The 25246-nt window shown below is 38.0% G+C and overlaps 6 protein-coding genes across 6 annotated transcripts; 5 read left to right on the forward strand and 1 right to left on the reverse strand.

Annotated features, from left to right (window-relative positions):
* Nucleotides 1-195: 195 nt before the first annotated feature.
* MONOS_15912 (uncharacterized protein) lies at nucleotides 196-1157 on the forward strand (the record flags this gene model as incomplete). Its single annotated transcript, XM_067868816.1, has 3 exons — nucleotides 196-202; nucleotides 274-491; nucleotides 558-1157. 3 exons carry the CDS (start codon nucleotides 196-198, stop codon nucleotides 1155-1157), a joined length of 825 nt encoding a protein of 274 aa, XP_067720469.1.
* A 415-nt stretch (nucleotides 1158-1572) lies between these two features.
* On the forward strand, nucleotides 1573-2610 carry MONOS_15913 (uncharacterized protein; the record flags this gene model as incomplete). The annotated part of the gene is made up of 1 exon (XM_067868817.1): nucleotides 1573-2610. One exon carries the CDS (start codon nucleotides 1573-1575, stop codon nucleotides 2608-2610), a length of 1038 nt encoding a protein of 345 aa, XP_067720470.1.
* A 4195-nt stretch (nucleotides 2611-6805) lies between these two features.
* Nucleotides 6806-14849, forward strand: MONOS_16052 (uncharacterized protein; the record flags this gene model as incomplete). Its single annotated transcript, XM_067868961.1, has 2 exons — nucleotides 6806-10070; nucleotides 10141-14849. 2 exons carry the CDS (start codon nucleotides 6806-6808, stop codon nucleotides 14847-14849), a joined length of 7974 nt encoding a protein of 2657 aa, XP_067720471.1.
* A 34-nt stretch (nucleotides 14850-14883) lies between these two features.
* Nucleotides 14884-15690, forward strand: MONOS_18205 (uncharacterized protein; the record flags this gene model as incomplete). The annotated part of the gene is made up of 1 exon (XM_067871202.1): nucleotides 14884-15690. One exon carries the CDS (start codon nucleotides 14884-14886, stop codon nucleotides 15688-15690), a length of 807 nt encoding a protein of 268 aa, XP_067720472.1.
* Nucleotides 15691-16136: 446 nt separating this feature from the next.
* On the reverse strand, nucleotides 16137-19352 carry MONOS_16425 (putative transmembrane amino acid transporter family protein). The gene is made up of 9 exons (XM_067869330.1): nucleotides 19120-19352; nucleotides 18912-19018; nucleotides 18605-18834; nucleotides 18462-18536; nucleotides 18206-18314; nucleotides 17900-18070; nucleotides 17475-17683; nucleotides 17082-17169; nucleotides 16137-16837 (listed from the first exon to the last, which is right to left on the reverse strand). The coding sequence occupies exons 1-9, from the start codon at nucleotides 19313-19315 to the stop codon at nucleotides 16706-16708; spliced, it is 1317 nt and encodes a 438-aa protein (XP_067720473.1). The 5' UTR covers nucleotides 19316-19352; the 3' UTR covers nucleotides 16137-16705.
* Nucleotides 19353-19444: 92 nt separating this feature from the next.
* MONOS_16424 (putative 4'-phosphopantetheinyl transferase superfamily protein) lies at nucleotides 19445-20749 on the forward strand (the record flags this gene model as incomplete). The annotated part of the gene is made up of 1 exon (XM_067869329.1): nucleotides 19445-20749. The coding sequence occupies one exon, from the start codon at nucleotides 19445-19447 to the stop codon at nucleotides 20492-20494; it is 1050 nt and encodes a 349-aa protein (XP_067720474.1). The 3' UTR covers nucleotides 20495-20749.
* Between the last annotated feature and the right edge of the window lie 4497 nt (nucleotides 20750-25246).

A 25246-nucleotide genomic window follows, 5' to 3' on the forward strand; every position in this document is an offset into this window, starting at 1 on the left:
AATACGTGAATATAATGAATATTCGAGATAAAAGGAAATGAAATGTTATTTGGTTTGATTGAATTTTTTTTTGAATATAATTGAAATCAGTTGATGCAATTTCATTTAAATCACTTCATGTTCAATTCGCAATAGAGCGAATATCCGAACGCAAGGAGCAGGTTTGCTCCTCAATAATGAGTTTGATCTTAAATTATGGGTGGTTTAAGATCAAACTTCGCTAACAAATAAACCTTTGTTACACACCATTGTCCGCTATAATTATAACACAAGATCCTGTTAGAATGGAAAACAGTGACAGCGAGGACAGAGGATTTGATCTTGCACATAGACTTTCAAGGGTGGAAAATTTGATCGAGGAAATGGCGAGAAGCCGAGCAGTTCCGAGCCGCTCGGGAGCGGTAGGAATATTACCAATGAGAAAGACGAAGAGGGAACGACCAAGAGGAAGATCTCTATCGAGATCAAGCGAATCTGAGTCCGAATCTGAGGTCACAGAGATGATCGCAAAGAAGAGACACAGACAGCGATTGAGGGGTAGTCGCTGACGTAACCAGACTAAGAAATGGGACGAAGAAGAAAGCAGCGAGAGCGATTCCGGAAATACAGAGAAGCGGGAAGAAGAGCAAGATAGATCCGAAGATTTCTTGGGAATTTTCCCAGACGAATGGTTAACGCCTAGGAGACAAGCAGGGGAACTGAAAAGATTCATGGACTTTTGCAAAGCCGGATCTATCAGAATAAATGATGACATCCTGAACACTTTTATCCCGGAGACGGAGAAGAACTTTTTCACTAGACACACTGACATGAGTTGGAACGCCCTAGCAGTGACGGGGGTCACTGCGGAGGGAAGAAAAGATTCCCCAGAAGCCGACCGGGTTATCGAGCTGCTTCAGCCCGCCCTGGAATCGGGGTTCGAAGCCGCTAAGGCGATTGCAGCCATTACTACAAGAGAATTGAAAAGGACGCGCTTAGAGGAAGAAGAGAAAGAGCGACTGAGGGGGCTCTTTTGCGCGTACGCCCTAATAGCAGACTGTATTAGCCGCATAAACTTGCTGAAAGTTATCCCTCAGTCAAGCTGGGAGAATGTGAAGTGTTTTCTGGATGGGGAAGTCCAAGGACATCCCAGAGAGTTTTGGGATACTAGTGGATAGCACCAGCTTTTTTCGTCCAGGGGGGGGATGCTCCAGGGTACGGAGCATCCCCCGTTTCTTCCACAACCTTCGGACTCGCCCCAGTCAGGGGCGTGCGCCCAGGAAAGTACAGCACAGGCAGAAACGCCCAAGGCTTTGCCTACAGGCAATTCCAAAAGCAAGGTTTCGAGGGGAGTTTTACAAATTTCAAACAAAGAAGGAGGTCAACACAAACTCGACCACAACAGGCCCCAGCAACAGCTGGGAGAGCTCCCTCGTTCACAGTCCCCCTTCCTCCAGCTCCCCCGAGGATACAGGGAGAATCAGCAGCAGGAACAGCTACTGGAACGAGCCAGTAAGCTTAGAGATATCCGCGCTTTGTCGCGAGACAGAGAGATAAGAGAGAGCCGCGCTATGCCGCGAGATAGGGACGGACATGATGCTGTCAGAGCTCAGGGGAATGACAGTACTACGGGAGGTCCCAATCGATCGACAGACAATCACAGGGGAGGAACCCTTGGAAGTCTGCGAGAGCAACGAAGAGGCACTGAGCCCTTCCGACCGAAAGAAGAGGATAGAGATAGAAAGCTCGATCGATCGCGAGATGAGAACAGGGAGAGAGGACACAGAGGAAGACTCCGTATATCCCCAAGGGACAGAACAGGTGAACGATCAGGAACCCGAGAGGGAGGTAGTGAAGAGAGTCTGGAGAGCTTCTGGGACTGTTATCGAGTCCCCAATTGGGAGCGTCCAGGAGGAGAGCTGGAAGATAGCTACTGCAGATACTCTCGAAGGGAAAGAGACCGCACAGATCCAGACTGGTCAAAGGACACCAGAAGTGGGGAGTTGCGTAGCAGTGGGACCACCGAAGGAGCCACTTCCTGGGAGACTGGTGAACAGGCTGAGCGAGTGGAGGAAGATTGGGGGAGACAAACAAGTGAGCCGTGGTATAAAAGCTCGATGGAAGAGTCCCCAATCCCCAATCTCACTCGAGGAGAGAAAACACAGACAAGAATTTCGGGGAACGACGGAGATGACAAACAATTATTTATCCCTCTTAGAGGAGGAATTGAAGGAAGGAGTGGTGAAACCCATTCAGGAGTCGGAGGTGAAGTGGTTCAATCCGACATTTATGGTCCGGAAGAAGAACAGAAAGTGGAGGAAGATTCTGGATTGCAGAATTTTAAACGAGGAAGTGCTAGGGAAACACTTCAAGATGGATTCCCAGGAGACAGTTGTGGAACTCCTGGAGGAGAACGATTGGATGACTACGCTCGACATATCGAGTGCTTATCAACATGTCAAAATGGACGAGCAATTCAGTCTCTATCTGTGCTTCAGCTTTCAGAATCAATGCTACGCTTACGTGGGGATGCCATTTGGAGCAAAGGACGCGCCCAGAGTATTCACGAAGATAATGAGACGGGCAGCGTCATATATCAGAGAACATTGGAAGGTAAAGCTGGTGATATAACTGGACGACATCCTCCTCATGCACCCAGACAGGGATGCATTGAGATCGATCTCACAGGAGATAGCCTAGTTCCTGAGAAATCTGGGTTGGATACTGTCGGAGGAGAAGCTGAAGCTAGAACCCGCAAGGAGCGTGGAGTTTTTGGGATGGAGTTGGAACTCAGAGAAGATGGAAGTGACGCTCCAAGAGAGGAAGAGAGTGCTGCTCCTGGAGGATGTGAGGAAATGGTAAGCACATGCAAAGAAGAGAAGGAAACAAAAGACGAGGGACTTAGCAGCACTCCTCGGGAGGTTGTTTTTTGTGAGGTTACAACACCCACCAGCGAGCTTGTGGATGAAACGCATGCAATACGTACTGAGGCATGCAATAGCCCGCGGAGGCTGGAATGGAACGGTGATACCCAACCCAATGATGTTAGGAGAATTAACACATTGGAGGAAAACCCTGCGAGAGAACAGACCAAGGAGTCTGAGGAGAAGGAACAGACCAGCAGAGCTAACGACGGACGCTTCAGAGCTGGGATGGGGTGCAGTATTAACAATACCAACAGAGAACAAAGAGGAGAAGATATATGTCCATGGGAGTTGGACCCTCCAGGAGAGTGCGTTAGCGATAAACGAAAAGGAGTCCAGAGCAGTGTTGAGGACTTTAGAAAGGAAAGGAGCATGGCTGCAACAACAGAAGATAGATCATATTCGTCTGAAGACAGACAACATGTCCTCGAGATGGACAATCCAGTAGAAAAGGGGAGCGCCATCGCTCATCCCAACACTGAGAGCATTGGAGAAGAAACTGAACAGCCTGGACTTGACAATACAGACGGAACATCTCCCGGGAGAGCAGAACACGGAAGCAGATGCACTCAGCCGGATGGCGAAGAAGCCGGACTATGCACTGAAGGGGGAGAAAGTCGCAGAGATATTACAGACAATCGCACTGAGAACACTAGATACAATTTCAGAACAGATTGCGCCGGTGCCCTGCGGAAGTACTTGGAGACTATCCTCCATGAGAAGGAAGAGAGAGAAAGGAACACCAGAAGACGACATAGTGCTTGTCCACCCGTTCCTGAGAAACATTGGACGAGTGATGAAAGAGAAGATGAACGAAGCTCAGAGGAATCTGACGATTCTGATTCTGCCAGCCTGGCGGGGGCAGACCTGGACCCCGCTACTGCAGCCTGGGCATTTGACAAAGACCCTGGGGACCTTTCAGGAGTGCATGATACCGGGAACGAAGATGAGAAGGGAAGGCTAGAAATTACCCCCAGGAGAGGTAATAAGCGTTATACCGGAGAAGAGAATATTCAAGGGAGAGACCTCTTCTTAACATGGGGAGAACACGTTGGAGCAAAAGACATAGCAGCAGCAATACTTAGAAATCAGAAGAGTGAGAGAGATACGTGGAGAGCGCTGCGAAGATTCAAGCAATTTCTAGATAGAGAGAGTGTGGATGACACTAACCCCCTCACAACAAAAGATGCAAAATGGATTATGGCAGAGTTCATCGAAACACTCTCGAATACAAACCTCTCAAGCGGAGTGATAAATCAGACAGCACGGAAGGTGCTGGATTCTATTAACCTCTTCAGAAAGACTAAGGTTGACGTGAAAGACATAGAGATATTTCTTAAAACCTATGTGGGGGAGAAACCAAGAAGAGGCAATCGATACAAATCGATGTGGGACTTGACAATCATCACGAAATGGGCAGAAGCCACTCACGATATGAAAGACCCACAGACCCTCCAAAGGAGGGCTCTCATTTTAACTATGATATTTGGTGCGTTAAGGCCAGCAGAGCTGGAGAGGATGAGAAGAGAGACAACGAAACTTAAAGAGGATTTAGCCCAGACACAAGTACAAACAAAAACATCAGGGGGAGAGACTGTTAAGGTTATTATAAATAAGCATCCAAACCCACGTATCGATGCGGTTGTAGCGCTCCAACGCTGGATGGATTATATAAAGACAACCTTTAGAGACGAACATGTGTGGTTCGATCTCAGGGGGAGGCAACCTGCAAACTTGCAGAGGATTAAAGAAGAATTAGTGGCTGTCCTGAGAGAGAACGGAATACCAGACACATTTACCGCGTACTCGATAAGACATACAGTGATCACACATTTAGCAAGACGAGAAGGAGCGGACTGGAAGGAAATCAATGCGTATGCGAGATGGGCTCCGGGTTCGATAGTAGCCAAGGAGTATTACGCCGTGTCACTGGTACAAGATATGAAATGGATCCTGGAGACGATCAGCGGACCAGTACCACTGGCAGAGAAGTGAGACAAGTCGGAGAGAGATAGCGAAAGAAAGGATATAAGAAATAAGAATACAGAATCTGAAACAAAGGAGTATCCTGAAGAAACATCACAATCTGGGGGAGAAGCGGAGACGAGCAAGAGAAAGAATTCGAAGAGACGAGGGTCGACTCGAGAGAAGAGTTCGCATCATGAGGACGATATAACACAACCCACCAGGGGTGATGAGACACCTTCCATAATTCCCCGCAGCATCATGGAGCTTACGGAAGGTAGACAAACTGCCTTGCAGAAGAAGCTCGAAACCGATCGGGGGAAACGCGGAGAGAGAAGCATAGGACAAATTGTCATGCCCGCTCAAGTACAGAAGACCCGATCGAGAACCCCCCGAAGACAGCGCAAGAAGGGGAGGGAGTAGGGATAGAGGCTGCACCTTCATCCGCAGTCCCTCTGTTCATCCGCCGCACGACAAGGTGCTAGGCAGGAGGGTTTAAGATCAGAGGAGAGAAGAGAACGAGGGATTTCAAAACTCATTATTGAGGAGCAAACCTGCTCCTTGCGTTCGGATATTCGCTCTGTTGCGAATTGATAGAACGCAGTGAGACAGGATTTGCTCCGAAATAATACTAACGCGGATGGAGAGACTCAGAGCGGCTGGGTGCGAGATGAGAGAGAAACATATGGTGAAGAATAGGACGAGGAAAAAGTGGCGAGATAGCAGAGGAGATAGGAAAAGAGAAACCGTCCAGGGATATTAAGCGCACCCAGAACCTGTATTTACAAACAGGAAAGCTAGTGAGACCGTTAAGAAGAACCTTACTCCTTTAATTCATGGCAAGAAAGTGCAAAGAAAAGAGTCAGACTGGTCCATACAGAGTGTGGCGAGCGGATTGGCTCTGCTGGATCAGTAGAAGAGCGGGAGGCAGAGCATAATACACGCAGTTTTCTTGTCCACGCCTCGCGAAAGCGAGAGTGGTTTTTCTTTCTGCTCCGTTTTTAATTTTCGCCTCACCGGATCCCTGCACAGCCTGCAGGAGGGAGCTCCGAGGGGTATGCCCCCTGCCCTCTGGTCTTCGAGACCATGGCAAAAGGCGAAGTCGGTGGTGGAGTGAAGCGGACAATGCATTATTTTATTATTATTAATTTTTAATGTTATTGTTTTGTTTTTTCATCTCGCCCTTTTTTCCACGTCATTTGTGAGGGCGAAGTTTTTCACTCAAACCACCCATAATTTAAGATCAAACTCATTATTTCGGAGCAAATCCTGTCTCACTGCGTTCTATCAACAATTCGATTTGTGAAAATTCTTATTTCAAAAGTGCATTGATTTTTTCACAATTTTTCACGTTTCAAAAATTATTGTTATTTTCATGTTTTCCATTGGATAATCAAAACGAAAATGATATTCTTCATCATTTTCATTTGAATTCACAAAATTTTTTAAGTCAAACGAAATTTTTGAAATTCAAAAAAAACTAAATGACTGGAACAACACAAATATTGTTTTATTCCTAAAAAGGAATTTCAAAATGAGTAATAATATGATTAAATTTTTTTATTTTTTAATTTTATAATTTGGTTTAAAGCTATTCCACTTTTTCTTGCAAAATTTTCGAAAAGATTAATTTGTGACATCTTTTTTTTAAATTAATGGTTGGATCACAAGTCACACAACTGCCTCATTTTTTGTTACCATTTATGCGATATTCTTTGTTGTTATTTCTTTTTTTTATTTTTCAAACAACTCAAAATGAACACAATTTGATTATCAAAAAGTTGAACAAAGAACTTGAAACGAACAAAAACCAGTTTGCAAAATTCTCTTATCTGTAAATTCATTTTGGATGTTTCGAATTTTCTTTATTCACTTGCAGAAACATCAATTACAAAGCTGATGAAGTGGATGAAGTTTATCTAACTGTGGATGCATCAATGAACACAACATGCTCAATTGTGAATTCACTTTTTATCTCCTCGAACAGCTCTGTAAAAATGATTTCATTGGTGTTTAAGACATTCAGTTCTCCGCCCACAACAATTGACAAACATTCTTCAATGAAGTTCACAAACTGTATTTTCTTCGCTTCATCATCTTCTTTGTTTGTGCTTCAAGGAGGGACTCTTTGTTTGAATAACTTAAGTGTTGTGTCTCATGCAAATACGAATATTCAAAATCTAATAAAAACATCAAGCGAAAAATCTTCATTTGTTATTCGGAATTCTATGTTTTCAAATCTTATTGTTTCATCGCCATCTCATTTTCTGTATTCGGAGTTGTGTCAAAGTGTGGAGGTTGGAGATTGCAACTTTTCCAATATCTCATCTAATTCTCAATCGAAGGACAATCATAAAACAAAACATACATGCTGTTCACAATTAATGGATAATTGTGCTGTTATCTCAACCCCTTCAAACATTTTCTATTCTTGCTTTTCTGGTAATGAAGACTGTTCTCGAATGTGTTTATTTCGAAACAACTCATTTTCATTTGTGACACGAGTTGATAATTATGAACTGAAAGAAAAAGTGAACACAACAGAAACTCAATCCTTTGAACACTGCGAATGGGTGGACTGCACAGAAGAAAAAGGAGGAGCAATATTTGTTCATGATAATTCTGAAGCAACATTAACAGTTGAGAATTCATCTTTCGCAAGATGTCACGCTTCTGTTTCAAGAGGTGGTGGTTTATATGCGTTGAACATTGCTGAATGCATCGTAAAATTCACATCATTTTCTCAATGCACATGTGCAGTGACAAATATTGATTGCGGAGGAGGTGGAATAATGGCAGAGAATGTCCAAATTCAATCACTTGTTGATTGTTGTTCTTTCCAGAACTGTTCATCAGGAAACGATGGAGGAGCAATAAATTTCAAACCAACAATGACAAAAAGGCAAAAACGATGTATAGTTGATTCAACGTTTGAGCACTGCTGGGCTAACAGTACTTCAGATGGAACTGGTGGAGCAATAGAACATTGGCAAAGCGTTGATAAAGTCATAATTTCAAATTGCCTGTTTGCTCATTGTAATTCGAAGTGTGGAGGAGGGGCTGCAAGCATGCTTGTTAATGGGAAAAATAATGGCATACTTTTATATTATTGTTTTTTTCACAATAATAAATGCCTCAAATTTGGTAATGATATTATTCTTCATGATTCAATATCAAATAATATTGATATAAGCTGCTACTCAACTGGAATCTCATCAAATAGAGTTAGTACAAGTTATTTGAATTTTGTTGATAGAAGTGACTGGCTTCGGAATGATGGAGGAAGGATCAGATATGTGGGATCGAAGCAGAATCAGGAGAATGCAAGAGATGCATTTGCATGTGGCATCAATGAAAGCCATCCCTGCTGCACAGTCAGCCATTGTCTGACACAGATGATTCCAGGTGTTGTGCAAGACATTGAAATACTGGGAGGAACAATTGTCGAAACATGCAGTGTGGATTGTGGTACCAACACATTCACAATATGCGGGCAAAGTGATTCGAGCACGACAATGCAAACAGAATTTGAAGCAGCTGGATTGTTTCTCTTTTCAGTCTCTGTAGGAACATTAAATTTGAATAACTTTGCACTTGTATATGACTTTTCATATGTAAATAATCGGGGTTCAAAGCTGTTTGAGATAAGCAGTGCAGGAGAGATGCATATAAGCAGATTGACCATATCTGCAGGAAGCGGTCAAACTTCAGAAACAGCTTTTTCAACAGGACTGATAAATGTTCAGAATGGTAAGTTGCAGATGGATCATGTGAAGTGGGCAAAGACCATCTCCACTGTTTCATTGTTTTCGATTTCTTCAACGAATGCAGTTTCATTGATACTATCGGAGTGTGCCTTTAATGGGATTGAAAGAACAACAAATGATGCAGCTGTGATGTCATTATCCAATAGCAAGACAAACATTGACTTTAATTCAAGTGTATTTGAAGAGTGTGGGAGCGCAATTTCAGAGAATGGAGGATCAACAATGCTGTATATTGGGGATGCAAATGAGGTGAAAGTGAAAGATGGGTCTTTTGATGAGTGCTATTGCTCAGCGACAAATGGACTAGGAGGAGGAATCTTACTTCGGTTGATGAATGAAAACCCCAATTTCCTGATTTCTTCTTCCTTTGGCACAAACACAGCCAAATGGGGAAATGATATCTTTGTCATTTCTCCAAATCTGGAAGAAACTGCAAAGTCACAAAAAATCACATGTGTAACAGCCTCTTTGGATTCTCTTGACAAGATGAGAGGATACGATGGCGGAAACGCTAGTGTGGCCATTCCTCTGTGCATCTATCTTCTTTCTCCTCTATCAGAGATTTGCGTGAGTAACGTAGAGGCATCCAATCACTCGCATTGTGGAATTGTCCAATTTCCTTGTTTGACCTTGAAGCACTCCCTCACGCGGTTGGCAGGAACAAAGAAAATTATTGTGAATGGAATGATAATGATGAGCGATGAATTGACATTTAGTGAACAGAAACATGAAATCCGAGGAAAAGACGATAAAAGTGGATGGACAGTTTCTGATTCCACCGCAGGAGCAAATACGGCAATGGTTGCAGTTGGGGTTGAAACAGTCTTATCAACTCTTATCTTCTCTCTTCCTCCTTCTCTTTCACATTCCACTTTTATTTCATCATCATCATCATCATCATCATCATCACTGACTTTGTCTCAATGTTCCCTTTCTCTTCAAAATCCTTTATCAAAATTGACATTTGCATTCTTGTCTGTTGACTCGGGGATGTTAACAATTGACACATTCTCAGCTTCGTCAATGATATTGAGCGGAAGTCCATTGATCTCGTTGTCAGGAAGCAGCACAGAAGCAGAATTAAAAAGCATTCAGATGAATGAAGTTGGAACAACTTATGCATCAGGCTTGCTTGAAGTGAAGAATCTGGCTTCACTTCAAATGAGTGATTGCATTCTTTCTTCGACTGCTTCATCAGAAAGAATGGCATCCTCTCGTTTGACCTCTTCCACAAGTGCCAAGAAAATTGAAATTGTCCGCTGCACTCTTCACAACTTTGTAGGAATAAATCAAAACGGGGGAGCGATTGAATGTAAACTTGAAAAAGGCTGCTCTTTTGTGCTTGAAGAAGGAAACATAACTTCGTGCAAAAGTATGAGGGGAAATGGAGGAGGATTATGGATGTATATGAAAAGTGGATCGAGCTTCAGTGTTGGTAATATCACAGAAGCTGCTTCAAATAATGGAAATGGGATTGAGAAAAAGGCAAAGGTGGGCTTTTTTAGAGTGTGAGGCAACTGCAAATGAAGATGGAGGCAAAGGATTGGGAGGAGGACTGTATTTGTTTTTGGAAGATGAAGCATCTGACTTTGCTTTGAAGAGTGTGCTATTTGATGGGTGCAACGGAGGGAAAGGGAAAGATGTGTTTCTGGATGCTGATGATTTGAGTGCTGTGACTAATGCAGCAACATTTTGTTTTGGTATTGATTTGAATGTCTTGGAAAAGTTGAACGGCTTTGAGCGCTCAACAACAAATGAAGAATTCGAAATACCGCTCGTTGTGTATCTGTGGAATAACTTCACAGCACCATGTCACGTGGGTGGACAAGAGGCTCATGATTTCAGTGGTTGTGGATATGTTCAAGTTCCGTGCAGCACGATCACAAAAGCAGCCAGTTTGAGGTTTTCAGGCAAAAGCAAGTCAATCAAGCTGAGCTCGCCGTTCTCTTTTGGAGAAGAATTGAACATGAAGATAGAGGAATGGAGTGTGAGCGGAGAAGGAAATGAATCGAATTATGGGATAGCTAGTGATATTTCTGGTGCTCAAAGTGGAATATTCGAGACACACTGTCCAGTATCATTCATTGAAGTGGTGCTTTCACTCTCAGAAAGAATTGGATCTTATGGAAGTATTTTCCATTGTGTTTCCAGCACATTGACAATTCAAAACTGTGGAATTGTTGCATCGGAAAATGAATTGCGTATTTCCTTTGTGAAAGCGGAAGGAGGCGAGATTGTGATGAGCAATGTGTTTGGCAATGCAATCGGATGGCAGGTGAGTGCGATTATTGTTGATGGAAGTGGTGGAGAAGGGCCTTCGATCGAAATTGTGGAAAGCAACTTTTCAGGAAATGGGCAGCAAAGTGGATGCTTGGTTGAAAGCATAAATGTGCTGTGTTTGAATTTGACGAAATGTGAAGCAGCATCTTTTGTTCGAAGAACTGAAAGTGGAGGCTGTATAAGTGTTGACAACAGGAACATAGAAAATACAAATACACAAATAAATATTGAAGAGAATGTTTTTGATGGATGCTCTGTGCTGGCTGATGGAAGCAGAGGAGGTGCTATTTTCACGCAGTTGAAAAGGAATACTCAATTGAATATGATTTCATGCACTTTCACAAGATGTACTGCTCCTGCCGAAGAAGGCAAGATTGGGCTTGGCGGGGGAATAACGCTAACGTTGGTTGATGGCGATCCATCATTTACAATAACATCCCCTGTTTTTGATAACAGCAAACCAAATGTTGCGAAATACGGAAATGACCTGTTTGTTGAATCATCCAACTTGACAAAGAGCATCACAAATACATCCCTTCCGTTTGTGCTCGAACGCCTGGCAGGTATTTCGTTGGATTCATTGAGCGGCTTTGATGGAATCGATGCAACAAATGCCATTCCACTGGTTTATTTCTGGCGAACATTTGGATCAAAGATATTTATTGGAGGCGATGGAAAGGATGTGTGTGTTTGTGGACTTTCTGATTATCCTTGTATGTCAATTGATTATTCTTTGGATCGATTGCCTGAAGGAAATAATAAAAGCATAAGCATTTTTAATAGAGCAGTTCTTCGGGGTTGCGTCGATCTTTGTGGAATTTCAATAAGCTCAAATAATACAGATATGTGCTCTCTGGAGTGTTGTTCTTCACTTAAGGGAGCGGAGGACGCAGCAATGAAAATTCCAGGTATTTCCTATTTCGAATTAATAAGCTTCATTCTGCCATCTTCATTCACTGGTAATGAAAATGTGTTGATGCATATTTGCTCTAGAGAAGGATCGTTAACTTTGAAAAACTGTTCATTCGCAAAAAAGGAAGATGGAGAAGACATAATCAGGTTTGGGCTGATCAAGGCAGATGGAGGAACGGTTTTGTTGGAGTTTGTGACAATACGTTCGCTTTCATTTTCCTCTGACATTATATCAATCGCATCTGCAGCATCTTTGACATTCAGAAACTTGACAATGAAAAATATAAATCTGGAAGGCAGAAGCGGATTGCATATTGATAGGTCTTTCGCTGAAGACAAGAACACGAATGCCGAAGCCGATGAAAGGGTTGTTGTTGAGTGGAGCACATTTGAAGAAGTGGTCCAGAGTGCAACTGACAGTATTGCGATGATCCGAAATACAGATGGTGATCCAACGAAAATGGTTATCCGCAATTCAACAATCAAAAAATGTGGAGGATCTGGATGCGAAAATGGAGGGACTGTTTTGTTCAGATTGAATGAAGGTGGAAGTTTTGATTGCTTATATTCTGCAATCACCGACTGCTTCTGCTCATCAACTGGAAGGGGTGGGAGCTTGTTTTTGGAATGCACATCTGCGGCTTCCAAGCCAGCAGCATTTGTGTTGTCGAACATCACGTTCAAAGACAATGCTGCATATCGTGGAAGAGACGTGTATGTGAAGTGCCGCTCGATTGAAGCACAGATCGCAGATGGGCAGTTTTTGCTGGACTTCAGAGCCCCATTTGTGAAAGACCTCGCAATATGGGGATGCACCTCGGACATGTATCTGGACGAAGAAGATCTGCTGAAGAGAGTTGTGAAGTACCAGAGCGAGACGGTGTTTGTGTCTTCGGCCAGTGACAATCACGAGGACAGCAAGCAGTGTGGAGGGCTGGATGGACCATGCAGCACATTGAGCGAAGGGCTGCTACACATCATTCCGTCGTTGTATTCGCAGCTGCTGATCTCCGACCGCACTGCCATCTTGAGTAAATGCAATGCACTGAATGTAACTATCCGCTCGCTTGAATCTCCGTCCACAGCACTGGTATTCTTAAACTCAGAAATTCCAGATGGAGACAGTCTTATCACTACTTCGGAGAAAGTCCGCATCGAGAGCTTGTCATTCTCTGTTGGCTCTTCCTTTTCATTTTCAGGAGAAGCATGCATCAGCGAGACAAACGGACAGCTTTATCTCTCGTCTATCCTTTTTGCATCTGACATGCTTTCAAATAGCACCCACCACGTAGCCCTCAACTTGTCGCTGCTCAGAGTTGTAAGTGGGCTTCTGTTCATCGATAATTGCACCGTGTTAGAGATTTCATTTGAGCAACCAGTGTTCCTACTGATTCGCAGCAACAACGTGTCTCTGGCAAGTTTGAATCTAAAGCAGATTGAGCTGTTATCCAATCTATTTGAAGTTGGAGAGTGCAAGAGCGTGGTGATTGATGATGTGGTTGTGGATGAAGTGAAGTCTTGTGAGGGCAGTGTCATTGCCATTTGTGATGATATGTCGGGAGCTGTATCTTTTGGTAGTTCTTCCATCAAAAATTTCAGTTGTGACTCTTTTGGTGCATCTGCTCTTTCGTCATCTTCGCCTTCTGCCAGAATAAACCTGTCAAACTGCTCATGCTCGAAGTGTGTGTCATTATCGAAAAAAGGGAGCATCGTGGATGTCAGCAGTGCGCCTGACATTTCAATGCACATGTGCGAGTTTGTAGGGAGGCAGGAAATGACTAATAGCAAAGAGAATGTTTGTAAATGGAATGGATCTCTCATCCATTTGTCGCATGCAGCAGCGCTGATGAAGGACGTGACAATATCGAATTCTTCATCTGGCGGATTGTCGTTGGAAGCAAGCAACATGACGATCGAGAAAGGTGAATTTTATGAAAACAGCCCCTTGATATCGAAGTATCCATCACTCCGCCGGAATATCTTCTGCTTCAATTCTGCTTCAATAACAATTATCAGCTTGAAAGGTGGAGATGGCTTGAAAGATAATACTTCGTTGTGGATCACGAGCGAAGATTGTAGCATGGAGGGCATTGCACAGGAACGACTCTCTTCGTTTTTTATTCCTCAATTGGAATCAGCAACTCTGGATGAATCTGAGAGTGAGGCCAAGATCAAATTCGTAGGGTCACTTTTCCTACCGTGCGATCTATCTTTCAAATTGATATGTACAGTCAACGATGTGGAGTTGGCCGAGCGGTATCTATTTGATGAAAACAGCTTTGTTTCTGAAACTGAAGTTGTTGGAACAATTCCATCATCAAGGTTAGCATCAGCAGTTGATATGTCAGAACTCTCCACAACAATTGTGTTCGGAAAATTTTCATCCTCAACAATGCCGCTCTCATTAAAGAACAAATCAGAAACACAGACAAACAGAAATGAAATACTTGTTGAAGGAGGAAAAGAAGGAAAATCTTCATGGGTGTTGATTGTAATTATCATGGCTGTTGTTCTTTTAATTATTCTCATCGCCCTTGTCATATTCGTTGTCCGATGGAAAAAGCAAAAAAGAAGAACAGAAGAATTGGAGATAATTGTGGAAGACACAGTGAAGAAGGATCCGAAGGCGTTTGAGATGGTGACGATGGAGATGTCGCCTGAAGAGCAATGGAGGAGAGCAGAGAGGGAGGCAGAGAAGAAGAACGAGGAGAGAATAAAGAAGAGGGTGTATGAGAAAAGCTTGGGGCACTCAGAGTCATCTGAGCATTTGCTGAGTGAAAGTGGATCGACTGAATACATTTTGGGGAGAGACTCGGACAAGATTCCTCAATGGATGCTGGAGAAGGTTGATGAGAAGGAAGAAGAGATAAGAAAGAGAACTCCTTCACCATCCATCTCATCCATCTCGTCGACTTCAACGACAGATACAGATTCTTCTTTTATATGCGGAGAAGATTTGTGTCCAACAACCTCATCGATGTCGAATCTGGTGGATGCCATGGCCTGTTCGTCTCCCTCATGAGAAGCTGATTGTGGACTTGAGAGATTCGCTGTTCATGTTGCTGCATGGAAGGAATGCGAAGAAAGAGATGGCGATTGGCACTCTTCAGGAGAGGGAAGTCTCGGCTGCTCAGATCCTGTTCTGGGTGGTCAATTTGGCACTCCACTCGTTTGACGAAATGGAAAACCCACTCCAATCACTTATCAATCTGAGTCCGCACATTGTGCTGTTTTCGGAGCACATGGTCATCTGCATTGCATTGCACTCTGATTGTTCCTCAGACTCTGACACTTCATCCGTCTCTTCATCAACGGTTGTGACATCTGCAAGTGCTGATGATGATGACGACGACGACAGAGATTCTCTGCCGTCATCAGCGTTTGAGGATGATGAAGACAACAGGAAGGAGTGCTTGAGGTGGAAGGCACCAGAACTGCTGATAAACAAGAAGATGGATGCAACAAAGGAGTCTGTGGTGTTCTCGATCGGGATGATGCTGTGGGAGTGCCTGACGCTTCAGATCCCGTTTGGAGAATACGAGGCTGAGACAGCAGGACAGAAAATAGTCAATGGAGAAAAACCCGACACGAAGGCGATTGAAGGAACGCTTTTTTGTGATGTTATAAAGGGCTGCCTTACAAAAGACGGAAGTGAGCGCCCGGCACTTGTAAATTTGAAAAGAGTGTTTGCTCAATGCCTGCCAAAAGAGGCATTGCTATTTACTATTTCTGACGCAATCTTCGGAATGGACGAAAATAGTAGGATAGGAAAAAGTGGATGCGAAAGAGAAAAAAGGACGAGCCAGACATTGGATAACTGTGAAAGCAAAATTTCATCAAAGCAAAATGAAGCCAGGGAGTAATTGCTTCGTTTGAGCTCAAATTCCGTTCAAACATTGAAGAAAGGGCAATGCTGCAAAAAGAAACTGAAAGCCAATTGCAAATAAAAAGCTAAGCCGATAAATAAAATTGAAAGGCTTCAAAATGGAACTCTCGTGAGGAAAATAGCGAGATCGAGTTCTGAAGGAAAATATTGTGCGGTGAATGTTCTCGCGTGAATTGGAAATGTAATTTTTTGATTTTGACACTATTATTTCGTAAATAGCTTTCGCCAAAATAAACTATTCTCTTTTTGTTTTTGCGTTTTTTATATCTTTGCTATTATTCAGGATTCAATTATTTATATGTTTATATTGTTGCATTTTCATTGCATGAATGATTTTATTTCCAGGGTTGCAGTTGCCTTGAGTGGATTTGTGGGTTGTGGTGTTGTTCTGTCAATCCACGTTATGAGTGAATTAAATACAAATTAAATGTTGGGTAGCTTGCTTGCCAAAATAATAATGAGATGCTTCTTTTGATTGGAATTAAAAAATAGAATTTGAGTCAAGAAAAAAAGTATTACAACGCTGGACGCATATCTCCCGCGTAACTTTATCTTGAAAAACCAAAGGGCATTTAATGCAAATCAAAAAAGAAACAAACATGGGCAAAAGAACAGAACAATCAAACAAAATAAATTTAAATGAGCAATAGAACTTTCAAAAGTTGTCTTAAGTTCCAAATAAACATTGTAAAGCTGTAAGAAATCTTTTTAAAGAACAGACTAATTTTTTGAATTGTTAGATGAAAAACGAAAATCAAAAGCACTCTCAAATGGAAGAATAGCATAAATCAATTTATTTTAAAAAAAGAGAGAGAAAGATAAGTACTTCAATAAATTTGTACTTTTCTTTCGAAACATCAACAGAGATAAGGAATCCGCATTGATAGTAATCTGCAAGCATCGAACACAAGTTACAAAATGTTAATCGCATGTCGCACCAAAATCGACCATCCACCGTAATTGTGCTTTCATATCGCTGTTGCTCTTCGCTCTCAATGCTTAAGCGTATCAACCAGATCTATCACACTAATAACAGTAACAAAAATACTTGCTGGAATCATTATGCAGAGAACAACGATATCAATCACTTTTCTTGCGACTGATGAGCCTCCTTTCCAGCAAATCTGAATAATCCAATTGAAGCATTTAGTCATTCAAATAAATGAAAAATCCACAAGAATGTTTTAAAAATTTGGGGGGAAAAAAATAATTAACAATAATTAAATGAATAATCATAAATATTTTAATATAAATATGGAAATTTCTTCAAATTCAGCGATTCGCTTCACTTTCTTTTCAAGTTGAACTTTGATGCGATTTCAAAAACAATATTCCTGTTTCCATAAAATAAATGGGAAGCTTGCACACCTTAAGATGAAGAAGGGGTGGGAGAATGAATGCGAGAAATGAGCCAAAAGTTGCACCAACCAAGCCAACAAACGCTGGAAAATGAGATCTTAATAAGAAGAATAAAAGTGTAATTGGTGTTCAAATATAAAGTGAGAACGTGCATATATATGAACATAATAATAAATAAATGATTTCAGTTTTTTTATCACATTCAGCAAATATGGAGCACACACAAAAAAAAGATGAAAATTGATTATCATAAAAAAAAGAAAAAAATAAAATAGAACAGAAAAAGATAAGAGAAGATGGAAACATTCTCTTTTTGTCAATCAACAAATTCCAAATCAATTCACAACTCTTTTAAATTCAACATAAAATAACAAAAATTATTTTGTACTTTTTTTCACACACTTTAATGGTGTTACTGAAGGAATAGCGGTAAAGCAGATGATCAAAAACCGAGCTAAATACGCCAGTAACCAGAATTTCATTGGCTTCCTTCTTTTCATGCGGCGCATTGATTTCAGTTCGTCGAACGCTTCGAAGACAGGAAAAGCAAGAAGATGGAACGAGACAATGAGAGTCGCCACCAAAAAGACGGTGACAATCGAGCGAAGAACCTGATTTCGCATTGAAACACAGAGAAAAGTATTGGAACAATTAAAATAAGTAGAAAAAAAAAAGAAAAAATGATTGTTATTTTCGTTTTAAAAAAATCAAAAATTAAATGAGCAATTCAAAATGCAATTCATTTTCATCAAATCTCTTTCTCCTTTTCATCTTCATTCTGTTAGCATGTTTCCATTTCTCGGTGCATCAACAATACAAAAACATACAATATATTTATCGCTTATACTCTTCGTGATAAGCTCAGGGGTGTTTTCGCATAAAAACCAATAGTTGATAAATCCAAACATGGAATTCATTAAGCAGACGAGTATAAGGACAAATACAAGCGATTTTCCATAATGCTTCGGCTTGGCCATTGACCCTTGAATAGGCAATACCTACTCGCAAAATGCATACATACGAATTATTGATGTGTTAAATCCCATGCCAAAGCAATCAGAAATTGAGAGCAATTTTTCAAAAAAAAAAAATTGAAATAATAAATTGAAAATAAGACAAAGTCATTTCCAAACAAGTCCTGCTCCTTCAAAGGCAAATAGCACAATTCCGAAAAATGCAGGAAATCCTCGAAAGTTCACAGCTTTCGGTTCTCCCACTTTGACTCCGCCAAGAATGACTCCTCTGAAAGGAAAACGATGCACATGTTCATGTCAAGTCATCGTTCATTTCATGCAGTCCCATAAATTGAAATGAAGTTCAAAAATAATTATTTTATTAAATTTTAGAATTTTCCATCAATGAATATTACATAATAATCGCAAAGCAAACACTATCAACAGAATAAGCGCAACAAGAAGTGAAATGTTTGCCAAAAGTGAAAGGATTGCTGTCACTTTAAGTGATCTGAGTTTATTAGCAACCGTAGACAATAATAAAATAAATAAATTGAGTTATAAACGATGAATGCAAACCTTATGAATGACATTATAAAAAACAATGCAACCATGATGCATACCCAATATTCTTGCCGAATTGCAGGTACAAGTAATTCCAAGTTTTGCGTAATTATAAGCATGTAACTGCAACAACAACCAAGCTGATAGCTTATAAGTGTTATTTGGACCATCCAAATGCCAATGTTCCCAAAGGCCTCACGTCCACAATCCGCATAAGTTCGAATAAGATGTGATCCTTTGTATATCTTTTTCATTCAATAGAAAAAAAGTGCATCATCGAAAAACTATATCCTTTCAATTATCAATTATACAAAAAGAATACCTTTGAAGCAACAAGATCCATCATACAAAAACCAGCAACCAATGAGGCAAGTGGGAAAGCGATCAATGAAAGTACCCATCCACCTTTTGAAAAACCATATGGTAATCCTTTTTTTTAAAAATAATAAAAATATAAATTCAATTATTTTCAGCCAAACAAATAAAAAATATAATAATTATTTCTTTTAAAAAATAATCTCAATCATTACCAAGAATTCCCGAGCCAACGAAAGATTTAAAAGTGTTCATTATCACCTCAGGAACATTTGCAAGTTTGTCAATTTTAACATCTACAAGTGAGCTTAGTGATGCTGTTGAATGAATCCTTGTCGCTTCATCATTGATAATATGCCTGCTTGCTCTGCGAAGCAATGGCTCTTCTTCTTTTTCATGATCATCGGACATTTTATTTTTTTCTGATGAATTATAGAAATTCTGATCCTAGTCACATAATAAATTATTATTTTTTACAAAAATTGTTTGCCAGCTTTGTTTTATTCACAAAAAATTACTGATGTTTTAAAAAATTAGTCAATGCTTTTAGATAATGCTCCTCTTGGACGATATCGCATCGTGGTTAATGCAAATGAATGGAAAGAAACGGATAATGATGAATTTGAAAGAGCTATAGCTCTTGTTGGGGAAGAGGAGCAGGAACGAATTCGAAAATTCAAATTCATAAAAGATGCAAAAACTGCTTTGATAGGAAGGCTTATTCTCAATGCAATGGCAGTGAAAACATTGGGTATTCGAAATGCTTCTCTTAAATGGAAAAGAACAGATAAAGGAAAACCATTTATTGATCCTGCGTGCGTTGATGGCATTTCTACAGCAAATCATTATTCAAACTTTTCGTATAACATTTCCCATAGCGGTCATTGGGTTGTTGGTGCTTCTGAACTTGAGTTTCCGATTGGAATCGATGTTAATGATCACGGCTTAAGACCTAATTGCAAAATTGATTTTGATGAATTTGACGATGTTACTGCAGAAGAAAATTTTGAAATACTGAAATCTTATTTTTCAACATTTAAACATATATTTTCTCCTCCCGAGGCAAAACACATGGAAAGCTTACGTTTCAAATCAGGACCTGTTAGACTATTAGAATTTTCTCGTTTCTGGACATCAAAGGAAAGCTTTGTTAAAGTGAGTGGACTTGGCTTCAACTTTGACGTTGCAAGATTACATTTTGATTTTAGCGAATATCATCAATCTGACATACCAAAAATGCCAACTAGTGTTATGGCAGCACCTATTAAAGTTAGTGTTGATGGAAAAGATGTTTCAAGTGAATGGATGTTTGAGCAATTTATTCTTGATCGCTATCATATTGTGAATGTTGCTATTCGTACCAATCCAGAATCTTTATCAAATTCCTCTGTGTATTCAAGTTCATCATCAACTCCATCTTCTTCAACTTCTGCTGAGCATATTCTGTCTTCTGGTGAAAAAGTTGAAAGCGAGATCATTCATGCTTCTTTGGACTCCAAGGTTTATAAGGAAAAAATAGAACATCTTCATCCTCTGCCATTGCTATTATTAAAACCAGCTGATATCATTAAATATTTGGAGGAAAACTGATGAATTGAAATATTCGAAAGTTGTTGAGCTCAACGCGCCTTTGTGAGATAATCTCGAACGATAACAGTAAGGTACTGTATTTTGAAATTTTAATAAATTTTTAGAAATGTGACTTTATTTCAATGATTTCCTTGAATTATTAGAATTGAATATTTATTCAAAGAGTATTAAATGCTCCTCATTATTTTGACTGCTTATTTTAAACAAGTTGAAAACTGTATCTTTTTTCGAATAAGATTATTTATTAAGCAATTAGATGGAATTACACTTTTTTGAAAGAAGTTTGCCTTAAAAGCAATACAACAATTGCAAAAAAAAGAAATAATAGCATTACAATTGAAAGTACATGTGAAGAACGGATGGACAGAATTGATGAAAAAATGAAGAAAGAAAAAATTTTTTGGTAAAAGTGGAATCAATCTACACCTATTTTGATCGCACCCATTATATTAATAATATTATTATTTCTTTTCTTTAACAAGCTCTGATTTGAAGATTTTATAGTGTTAAACGACATACTGTTTTCGCATTTTATTTGCTAGGGTTAAGAAAAGGTAAAAAAAGTTAGGGTTTTCCAAGAAAATCCAATTGTTTTTGCAAATTAATGAAAAGAAAAAAGATTATTTTCAATATTTGAATATAGTTATTTTTCTAAATAAATTAGAATATATTAAATATTTATCATTTAATATGTTGGAAAATGATTATATGCGTTTATTTTTGGGTGTTGGTTGTATTCACTTTTACCAATTTTTTTTAACTTTATTATCTATAAATGTTGAAAGAATCTATTTTTCTTTAAAAAATAGGGTCAACGGACTTATTACAAAGTTGTCATGAATTTCAATTTCAAGTTTTTTTTATCACTTCAATTATTCCTTTTTTTTTTTTTTTTTTTTTTTTTTTTTTGTAAATCCAAATTATTGAACAATAATTATTCCCAAAAAAGTGAATAATAGTTAGGGAAAAAACCCGCACAAAATTCGAAACTCGTGCACATGGGTTCTAAAAATGGAAATGTCTTTATGGATGACAAATATGTATTTCAAATCGCTCAATTTTTTTCTTATTAAGAATATTTTTACAGTTTTATAAACATATTCTTTTTTTAAAGGGTTTCATCCCTTAATAATTCAAATGGAACAGAAACAGTTTTTTTAAAGAATAATTTTTTGAGTGTTCAGTTATCGAAAGACTTCTTTTCCAAAAGTGTTTATTTGATTGCTCTTAGATTTCTTATTCACTCTATTGTTGTTTATTAAACACTTTATTAATGTGTTTCTGAAACGTTTTAAATATTTCATTAGAACTTCATATTTAACCGCAACATTTCGTGAATGAAAAAAAGAAAATATTGAAACAAAAGCAAATACAAGCCATATGATTTCATATTTGGATTGTCTTTTTGAAACATTTTTTCTTTTAAACATAAAGAATTTGAAATTTGAAACTTCGTTTTCTGCTTGTTAAAATATGGAAATCCTATTCTTTGGAAGTTTTCATTTGATATATTTTTCAATTGTGTTCAGCTTATCTTTTCAAAAAATAATGAAATAATATATATTACAAATAAGAACAAAATGATAGAAATAAAAAAATGATTTCTATAGAAAGGAAGTTTGTTTTCAATTATCTTTTTGCAACAATTCAATAGTTTTGCTTATTCAATAAACAACTCTTTCCCACTCATTTGAAATTAATTGTCAATAAATTGCATTGGTGGAATGCCTGATAATCGATACTGATTTTCTTGTTGAAATAAATGATTCCATCAAATATATGGAATTAAATATATCATCTTTTTTCGTTGGAAATGATATCATGTTCCTTCATTTTTTCGAAATATTTTTCAATATTCAGTTTTGTTGTTTAGGTTATAATGTTTCCAGTTATCGATGCACCTACTCAAAGTTGTCAACAGAAAAAAAAGAATATGCTCAACTGCAATTTTGATTTTGGAAATTGCTGTTTTTATCGTTTGATATCATAAAATTATTCAATGAAGATAATGTTGTTTTGCTGAGCTTTCATTTGGAAAATTCATATTTTCACTGAGAAAACAACAAATGCCACCTCATTTGACATTGCTTTTGCATTCTTCCATATATCACTTTGAAAAGTTAAAATAAATTATGATCTATTTAACATGAGTCGTTTCACTGGTTTTGATTGATGAATAGTTTGTGAAGAATTCTGATGGAACAGATATCTATTTTGCTTCCGTTATTCAAATTGATCCTAAATTTTTAAATATTATTTTATCATTTTTTGGTTCAATTGATGAAATGTTTGTTTTTCAAGTCCCTCCTTTTCGCTATCAGCACTCGCTTCTGCAGCATAATTGAGTTTCTCTGATTCAAAATATGTATCTGTTCAGTCATCTCGTGCAACTTGCATTTGTGTGAATAATTGTTAGGAAATTGTTGATAAAATTTTCAATCCAGCATTCTGTCATTGTAATTCAGAAATTTGTTGTTGTTGGCCACATATGACTTGCTCCAAGAACAGTTCCGCCCATTCTTTTCACTCTTCACTTGCTCATTGATGATCCTTGGATGATATAATAACGCATTCAAATTTCATCTCCTCCACTTTTACCAATAGAGAAATTGCTTTCTACAAGTCCATAAACGTTCAGTGATGAAGATTCTACAAATAGAGCAAATGAATTCATCAAAAAAGCTTAAAAAATTCACAAAAACCTTCAAAATCGCAAAAGTGTCCAATGCACTCGTTTTTCACAAGCTGACATGTAAACATACTGCAAACAGAATAGGCGCAATTTTCGTATTACTCTTTCATTCGTATCTATTAGCATTATATTGGTTCGTTCTTTTCTCCAATCAAAAAAATCCTATTTATAACTTGAGGAAATTTGACATTCTGCATCACATGATAGAATTATTCATTTACATTCTGCTTAGGAGTATTATTGATACAGTTTATTTCAAGAATTCAAAATAAAAAAAATTAAATAAATTAGAATTTTGAATATAATGAACAAAATCAAACTTAACAAATAATTATCTTTTGATTAAACAAACTCATTTAAAGGATATGGATGTTCACAAATACCCAGCATTATGGCATAAATTAGAAAAGTTTGTTTCCACATTTTTTATCAATTTCTATTTTAATTGTGGGAAATGAAACCATAAAATATATTTTACACTTTTTTGTTTTTTGGATTTATTATCTCATTCGAAAACAGAGAAATCTGCATTCAATTGAGAATATATCGGTTTGTTTTAATTATGTTTTGCATACAGTATCATTTATTACAAATTTTTAATTGTATTTATACAGGATCAACATTGTTTTTGTTCAACTGGTTTTTTATCAATATTATCTGTAATGTTTTTGAACTTTTTCCATATTTTCGAATCCTAATTGAATAATGATTTTGATTCAGTTGTGATCATTGTTTTATATCAACTCTAATTGCCATATTTTCACATCAAAACATGATTTTTAAATAGTAATAATAAAACAAAGAAATGAGATAAATAAATAATATTTAGAGCTTTGTTTAATTATATTTAATATCAAATCCAACTCAAACAGTTTTCATGAAATATCAATTTGAAAATTGAAAATCGTTCGATCGATTTTTCCATTTCAGAACAATTTTTTATTAAAATGGTGAAAATCACCTTTATACACAAAGTTTATTCACGAATTGACACAGTTTCATATTTTCATAATTGACAAAGAATTTTTTGAACTATTGTGCAGAGGTTTTTTCCCCAAAGTGGGTTTTTTCCCTAACTATAACAAATTGATAATTTATGTTTTATGATATCATTTTAGAAAGAGAACATTTAACATCCAACAACAATCAGCAAACCAAGCGAAATAGAATAAAACAATAAAAAAAGAAAACACTTTATTACCATTTTCTCAAACTTTTTGAGACAATGAAAATGGCATATGTCTAAATATTTTTGAAAAGTTCCTTTTGTTTCGTTTTCAGGTGAAAATGAAATTTTATTTTTTTTATTAAAATTTTATTCCAACTCATCAACTTTCACCAGTGTGAAAATTTTCTCATTGTCAAGATTTTGTTTTCATGACAGCGAAATTAGGTGAGCAGGAGAAGAAAATTGATGAAAATCTGAAATTTTTATTTTATTTGAAAATCAAACAAAAAGAACTTTTCAAAAAAATTCAGACATATTTTTTTTTTGGAAAATTCATTTTGTTAAATTTTCAAATTGGAGTAAAATTTCATATTTTGATTAAATGGGGAAAAATATGGGCTATCAAGCTTTTTATGCACAAAGCATGAAAATATTGTTTCACCAATAGCATTATTAAACTTTACCAGATTACAAAATAATTTTGATTTTCATATCTGAAAACAAACATCATGGTTATGAACACAAAATGTTTTGTGACTTCACATGTATTTCAAAAAACAAACCAATTTTTTTCAAATTTTTTGATCTCAAAAAGTTCATCTCAGATGTTTAATTTTTCAATGAAAAAGCCTGAAGTCAAATATTTCGCCACAAATGTTTTGTGGAACAAAATACAGAAAGCAGATTATTCTGTTTCAGGAAACCAATATCTTCAAATTTTCATATTGATGAAAATTCGAGATAAACAAAAGTCAATGAACAACACATATAATGGATCAAACTATGGTCTCTCTCTCTCTCTCTCTCTCTCTCTCTCTCTTTTTTTTTTTTTTTTTTTTTTTTTTTTTTCTTTGTCCAAAAATTTTCTGCAAAAATTTGTCAGAAAAATAAA

This window comes from Monocercomonoides exilis, assembly GCF_001643675.1.
Source record: "Monocercomonoides exilis strain PA203 chromosome Unknown scaffold53-602328, whole genome shotgun sequence".
Lineage (NCBI taxonomy): Eukaryota > Preaxostyla > Oxymonadida > Polymastigidae > Monocercomonoides > Monocercomonoides exilis.